The sequence below is a fragment of the Fragaria vesca genome, linkage group LG7 (assembly GCF_000184155.1).
Source record: "Fragaria vesca subsp. vesca linkage group LG7, FraVesHawaii_1.0, whole genome shotgun sequence".
Taxonomy (NCBI): Eukaryota; Viridiplantae; Streptophyta; class Magnoliopsida; order Rosales; family Rosaceae; genus Fragaria; species Fragaria vesca.
Genome location: NC_020497.1, coordinates 16014513 through 16022374, shown reverse-complemented (window position 1 = coordinate 16022374; position 7862 = coordinate 16014513). Strand labels below are relative to the sequence as shown.

The following is a 7862-nucleotide window of genomic DNA, read 5'->3' as shown; positions in this document are numbered from 1 at the left end:
ATTAAGCTCCAGCTAGCGATCAACAATAACCCTACCATTTCCGTCTCTCTTTCCCTGCTAACGTTTATGAAAATGCAGTGAGGAAAAGGGTTTAGATATATGCCACACCATTAAGTAAAAGTGTAAAACCCAGCACTAATATTGCTGACGAAACTTTTTGACATATTTTGTTGGTAAAAATGATATTGCCAACAGATATATATTTCATTATATTTTTTTATTTCTTGCAATGTTTACATATACACGAGTTTTATTTCTAAGGTTTACACATATACGATTATATATAAAGCGATTAACTAAGTTTAAGTTCAATGTATATTGGAAGCCCATCATGGCACCACTTCTCTGATCCAATAACAAATTTCATTGTTGCATGACTTGCATCTTGTTACATCAAACATTACTCATTTACTCACAAAGAAAAAGACTTCAAATATGTACGACCGAAGACTTAAAATACTGAGTAAATCATCTCTACGAGTATGAAAAAGGTATTCACCATCATTTTTTTACTGCGTAAGAATTAAATGACAAAAAGAAAAGGAGTAAATACTTGTGATACCTTGTAGTTTACACCTAAAATCAGTTTTGTCCCTCACTTTTTTTAAAAAACTGGTATACCCCTATATTTTGAAATCTCGATTGATTTGCCCTTGTCGTCAATTGAACCCGTTATGTAGCTGACGTGGCTAACATGTTGACACATGTATGAGACCAAGGTATTGAGATGACAATTTTACCCACAGAGCAATTCCAAACCCATTTTGAATCATCGACTTCTAAATCAGTCCACCAAAACAAAACCCCAGATCGAAACTTAGCCACTAAACCCAGTTTCCTAACCTCAGTTCTGCAAGTAGAAGAGATCAGATCCAATTTTCCAATGGCCCATCCTACTCCGGTTTCAGCTCCTCTATCGTCTCCGGCCTCTCCAGCCTCTCACTCTCTCTCCCATTTCTTCTCCCTCATCTCCCCACTTCCCTACCGCCCAAACAAAATGGAGGAGAAGAAAACCCCCCATCTCTTCTTTTTCACTCTCCTCCTCTCCCCCCTCCCCTCCGCCCCCTCTCTCTCCCAACCCGAATCCTTTTCAGAAACATCCGAACCCGACTCCGACCCATCTTCCCTCTCCCTCCCTCTCCACCACCTCAACGCCCTCTCTTCCAACCAAACCCCCTCCCAACTCTTCACCTCCGCCTCCGCCGCGACTCCCTCCGCTTCAACTCCCTCACCTCCCTCGCCTACAACCGCACCCGACCCGGCCCACCCTCCTCCGGGTTCAGCTCCTCCATCGTCTCCGGCCTCTCCCAAGGCAGCGGCGAGTACTTCACCCGCATCGGCGTCGGCTCTCCCCCCAAATACCTCTACATGGTCCTCGACACCGGCTCCGACGTCGTCTGGCTCCAATGCGCCCCTTGAAAACTCTGCTACTCCCAAACCGACCCGGTTTTCGACCCGAGAAAATCCTCTTCCTTCTCCTCCCTCCCTTGCTCCTCCCTTCTATGCCGCCACCTCGACTCCCCCGGCTGCAGCTCAAAGTTCAAAACCTGCCTCTACCAAGTCTCCTACAGCGACGGCTCCTTCACCTTCGGTGACTTCTTCACTGAAACCCTCACCTTCTGCCGCTCCAAAGTCCCCAAAGTCGCCCTCGGCTGCGACCACGACAACGAAGACCTCTTCGTCGGCGCCGCCGGTGAGGCTTGCTGAAGGATCTGCAAAGCTGGAGAGCATCGAGCTCGTCTCACAAAGCAGGTTTCTAGCTGAGTTGGAATCGTTGGACCGGTCATCTCAGCAACTTAACAGTCTTCTTTAACGGTCAATTGACGACAAGGGCAAATCAGTTGAGAATTCAAAGTATAAGGGTATACCAGTTTTAAAAAAAAATAAAGGACAAAACTGATTTTAGGTATAAACTACAGGTGTCATAAGCATTTACTCCAAAAGAAAAATTAAGGAATGACAGGTATTTTCGCGGGAAATATACAGTTAAGACCAGTAAGAAGTGAAAATGGTTGGCAGTTTAATGTCCAGCTGAGACGAGACTTGAGACTTGAGAGTGGTAGAACTGGTGATGACATGGAGAGACTCCGTGAACAAAAAAGAAGAAAATCCAAAAGAGTCTCAATAGCCGTCACTCCAACAACGACCAGAGACTAGTGCTCTTTTCCTTCCTTCCTTCCTTCCCTGCACCTTCTTTCCCCCTTTGTCTTCTTTCCCTCCCTTTCTTTATTCTCCCTTCTTCTCATCTTCTCCTTCTCACTTTCCCAATCTCAATCCTCACATGAAAAAAAACTCATCCCCATAGCTCACCCACCATGTCTTCCTCAATTCCACAAGGTACACCCTTTTCTCTAATACCCCTTTGCTTAATTTATTGTTTTCGATTTGATTTGATTGAAAAGAATGATTCTTCAGAGGATCGGAATGGAATATCGAGTTGTATCTGCTGTGGTTTCATTTGAAAGAGAAGTTCTTTTGTTAAAAAGATAGTTTCTTTTTTCGAAACTAAATGATTTGATTTTTTCGTGTGTTTGATTAGGTGAGATAGATATAGAGAGGGGTTTGATGACGACGACGACTACAGCGGAGCCATCGCCGTCGGCGTCATCGGCGGCGACGGCTCCGGCGCTGGTGCTGTCGAACTCCGGGAAGAGGATGGACCAGGCCGGGAAGAAGAAGTATGTGAAGCAGGTGACGGGGCGGCACAACGACACTGAGCTCCACCTGGCGGCGCAGAAGGGCGATCTGGCCGCCGTGAAGCAGATTCTGCATGATATTGACTCGCAGATGGTGGGGACGGTCACTGGGGATGAGTTTGACTCGGAGGTGGCGGAGGTGAGGGCGGCGGTGGTCAATGAGGTCAATGAGCCGGGGGAGACGGCGTTGTTCACGGCGGCGGATAGAGGGCATCTGGATGTGGTGAAAGAGTTGTTGAAGTATTCGAATAAGGAGAGTGTTATGAAGAAGAATCGCTCCGGGTTTAGTCCTTTGCATATTGCTGCAACTCAAGGCCATCATGGTAATGATTTCGACAGTTTAATCTGATGCTTTGTGAAATTCTTTTCAGTGAATTCTGATTAGTATTTTCTATAACTTTGAGATGTCTATGTAGTTGATTTCGAAGAAAGATAGAATTTTGGTTTATAGACTATGGATGTATGTTGGATTGGAAATACCTGGTTTAATGCTAATGTTCAAGGTTTTGTTCCTATTCTAGTTTAGGAGTCTGAGTAGAATAATGTTGCAGCTTCGTAAAGTGATAGAATGTGATAGTGAAGATGTATTGATATTCATAGTTTTCTTGCAGCCATTGTTCAGGTACTCCTGGATCATGACCCCGGGCTAAGCAAGACAATTGGGCCGTCAAATGCAACCCCACTTATATCTGCCACTCAAAGAGGGCATATAGCTGTGGTTGATGAACTGTTGTCAAAGGATTCTACCTTGTTGGAGATTTCAAAATCAAATGGGAAGAATGCATTGCATCTGGCTGCAAGGCCAGGGCATGTGGAGATTGTAAGAGCATTGCTAAATAGGGATCCACAATTGGCACGAAGGACTGACAAGAAAGGGCAAACTGCCTTGCATATGGCTGTAAAAGGGACAAGCTGTGAGGTTGTGAAATTGCTTCTTGATGCAGATGCCGCAATTGTGATGCTTCCGGACAAATTTGGTAACACAGCATTACATGTAGCCACCAGGAAGAAGCGAGCTGAGGTACTTAATATCTGCTCTATGATCTACCTTTTTGTTTATCAATGAATCTTTTGAATGGTAAGGATGGTAAATTTAATTCATTTAGTACTGTTAAACTGCCAATGTCCCAAGTAAAAGTAACTAGTCAATGCTATGTAATTACATATCAAAAAGCTGTAGGAGTCTTGCGAATTGAAGCATTGTTGCAAAGCCGTTGCCAGTTTGTTTTAACTCTCACCAGGGTTCTTTTTGGTGTCATGCATCATGGAAAACATATGTTTGTCTTTGAGACAGGCTGAAAGGGATAGTTTCATTACCACTTTCTACTAGAGTTTGCTAGAATACAACACCCTTTCCTCTTGTGGATGCCAAAGGCAGAAGAAAATATGACCTTGATTTGTATTTGTGCATGAAATTCTGTCTGTTTTTACTATGTAAAGGAAAAAACACTTGCCTATTCTATCGAGTGCTATCCCATATGTGTAAGACTGTAAGCTGTTGTTCGGATATTTATTTCCTTTTTCAAAATCCTTTTCCCATTTTTTGATTTTTAGATGTTATAGCTATAATATGATTTAACATGCTAAACAATCAATATCCTTTTGTTATGATCTAAACTAACTTGTAAATGTTAATATAATTGCAATGAGCTTTAAGTTCTTATTTGCTAGTTGGATGTGAAGAAATGTGATTAGAATTTGCCTCATCTTTTATGCTGTTCCTCTCAAACATGGGTTTGCAGTTCCTAAAGAGTCAAAATCATTGCCTCTCTGACTTTTTTTGTATTTCCTGCATACTAACTTTTTTTTTTTTAAACGAATACTAAAGTAGTATACATTCACTAGCTTTTGCACAATTGTTCCCAGTTTGTTCAAAAGCTATGTTTGATCTTTCAAATATGATATGTTTTTTGTTTGCATACTTGACATCATTTCTTGAATTTGTGTTAGAATATCGGTCATTGAAATTACTGAGCGACATTTGTACTAAACACTTTCTATCTTTTCGCAGATAGTAAACGAGTTGTTATTACTTCCAGACAGCAATGTTAATGCACTGAATAGGGACCACAAAACCGCTCTTGACATTGCTGAAGAACTTCCACTTTCAGAAGAATCAGCAGATGTAAGGGCCTGCCTTTACAAATACGGTGCTGTTAGAGCTAATGAACTGAACCAACCAAGGGATGAATTGAGAAAAACAGTGACTCAGATCAAGAATGATGTTCATATCCAGCTTGAACAAACAAAGAAAACCAATAAAAACGTTCAGAATATTTCGAAAGACCTCAGGAAGCTCCATAGAGAAGGAATCAACAATGCCACCAACTCAGTCACTGTGGTGGCTGTTCTATTTGCAACAGTTGCTTTTGCAGCTATCTTTACTGTGCCAGGCGGTGATAAGAATGATGGAACAGCCGTTGTAGTGAACACTCCTCCATTCAAAATCTTCTTCATTTTCAATGCCATTGCTCTTTTTACATCTTTGGCCGTTGTGGTGGTTCAAATTACATTGGTCAGAGGTGAGACAAAAGCAGAGAAAAAGGTGGTAGAGATTATCAACAAGTTGATGTGGCTCGCTTCAGTATGCACTTCAGTGGCTTTCATGGCGTCCTCTTACATTGTGGTTGGCCGGCGGCATAAGTGGGCTGCAATTCTGGTAACAGTTGTTGGGGGAATGATAATGGCAGCGGTTCTTGGCACCATGACATATTATGTGGTGAAGTCAAAGCGGCACCGAGCCTTGAGGAAGAAGGATAAGAGCACAAGGAGGAGTGGATCCAACTCGTGGATGCCCTCCGACTACTCCAATTCGGAAATTGATAGAATCTATGCCCTTTAATCTGATGTGTGAATCCTTTGTGGAATTTGTAGGTTCTTAGAGACTGAAACACCAAAACAATGGATGTTGAAACACTTGAATAGGTGCAGAGGAGTTTGGAGATACCCCTTCTGGAATGATCCTGGAGTTAAATAAGTGTAACGTATTTGTCCCAAGTTATTCTCTGCTTCCTTTCTTCTTATGCAATTGTCCTGTAACAAATTTTAAACAGGCCTCTGTACATATTATGTTTGCGAAGACAAGAAACAATTTATGATGTATTTAAAATGTCCCAAACCATTTTTGTTTTGCATGAATTTATGGATTTTACAAGTGAAGCTCCTACTTTTGCAAGATAACTTGCATTACTAATTGATTCAGAAAATTAGAAACCTAATGGAGCAGAGAAAAAGGCTTGGATTGCAGTCTTAAAACACTCAACATAATATAACGTTCGAAGGATTGATCATAGTTAAACAAATTTGTGCTGCTGATTTATTCATTAAAAAACGTAGTTTAAATTGGTATCGAACCACATCCACGTCCACATCCAAAGCAGAAGAATTAGAAGTGATTCATAAGGTGCGCGATGAGAAAGAGGATTCTAAAGGAGGCTGGACCACCTTTCCCTTTGTTATTTTCTTGCTCAACTTAATAATTTTCTTTTTCATTCTTTCTTTTGGTGTTCATCATTCACATACTAACATAATATTGGTCATGTTTTGTTGAAGCACAGCGACTGTGCTGTGTCTCTCACTAGCAAGTGTCGGATGGGCATCGAATTTCTGATAACAAAGTTCAATGTGAAGACCATAACCGCTACAAAGATCAATAACAAGATCATCCTTGGCACCAACTATCTCTTCCCCATCGTCGGAGCCTACATTTCTGATTCCTTCTTCACTTCCTTCTCTGTTGTCAGCGTCTTTTCCTTCATTTCTTTACTGGTAATCAGTCGTGATTTACTTTGTAAGTATACGTGTTTACACCTAAATTAATATTTTACTAGACAGTATTTGTCTATGTGAATATTAGTTAAATTCATAGTCCACACCAGTGAGCCCGATGTATTGAGTTTACAAGTGATGACCCACCAACAAAGTCATATTAGCTAAATGTACAGTTCACGTGAGAGGAGGAGACTCCGCATAAAAAGACTAGGAAACGCAAGGTATTCAAGTTGACTTGGTCCAATGTTTAATTGATGGTGGGGTCTATATGCATGCGAAGAATATAGGTTGCATGCGAGATGGTTGCATGCGAAGAGGAGGACTTCGCCTAGAAGTCATGGACACGGATTGCAATTACAATGCATGCAAAGAAGTTCGTGTGCTACAAACAAAGGGTTGACTCAGTCAAACATTTAATTGCCTGCCAAGTCCTGTATGCGAGCGAAGTGCTGAGTTCGCGTGCTACAAACAAAGTTTGCACGGGATACTAGACGTAAGAGCAAGTCCAAGAGCTTATTTATATTTTCTACATAATAGGGAAGCAAAACTCAAAATCTCTAAAAATTTTGTATACCAAATCCAACAGTTTCCCTATTTTAAAGATTCAAATATTTATTACAACAATAATCCTCATTTATTACAATATAATAATAAGTATAAAAATATAAAAGTTTATTTTTTTAGAATAAATTATGTTTTATTTCTTATCTTTGAGCCTTGAAGAATGTGCAACATTCAATTCTTCTTTCCCTAAATATTTTTAGAGAATCTGTAAATATAGGGAAACAAAACTTCTCTTTCATCTCTTTCTCTATTTTAGAGAATGAGATAGGGGGATCCAGATTCTCTCCTAACAATTCTCTCCTAATATTTCCTAATAAGTCAATCTCGACCCTTGACTTCAGACCAACGGCCAAGATCTCTCAAACGTATCTCAAAACCTGTTTTCACAACTACTCAACTCATCTCTCTCTCCCTCCCTCAAAATCTCGTATCGTCTCTTAGAAAGAAAGTAAAAATTTCTTTTCCATTGCTCTGTCTCTCTCTCTTCCATTCCTGAAGTTTGGCCTCTCCGCCGGTCAACAATAGCAACACAAGTTTTAAGCATTGATGACCTGCAATTCTGGGCGAGAGCAACCATTTCATTGATGCAGTTGACACAATCCATTTCATACAAAAACAAATAACAAATCCTTCCTTAACATCAAAAATGTAATTTAGAGTATAAAACATATAAAACCCATCTCAGATTCATCAACAAAGAACTCATTGCTTCATTTACTAATATATTTTCATAGCAAACTAAAATTGTGGCAGCCTAAAACTGGAGTACATCATCCGAATTCAAAGTTCAGTGAATCAAGCTAAGACATTGCTGAGCACACTAGTGAGGAC

General features: G+C 40.7%; 1 protein-coding gene across 1 annotated transcript; it reads left to right on the top strand.

The window, feature by feature from the left end:
* The first annotated feature begins 2215 nt into the window (after positions 1-2215).
* On the top strand, positions 2216-5869 carry LOC101293343 (ankyrin repeat-containing protein At3g12360-like). Its single transcript, XM_004307405.1, has 4 exons — positions 2216-2337; positions 2540-3019; positions 3308-3717; positions 4708-5869. The coding sequence occupies exons 1-4, from the start codon at positions 2316-2318 to the stop codon at positions 5536-5538; spliced, it is 1743 nt and encodes a 580-aa protein (XP_004307453.1). The 5' UTR covers positions 2216-2315; the 3' UTR covers positions 5539-5869.
* The last annotated feature ends 1993 nt before the right edge of the window (positions 5870-7862 follow it).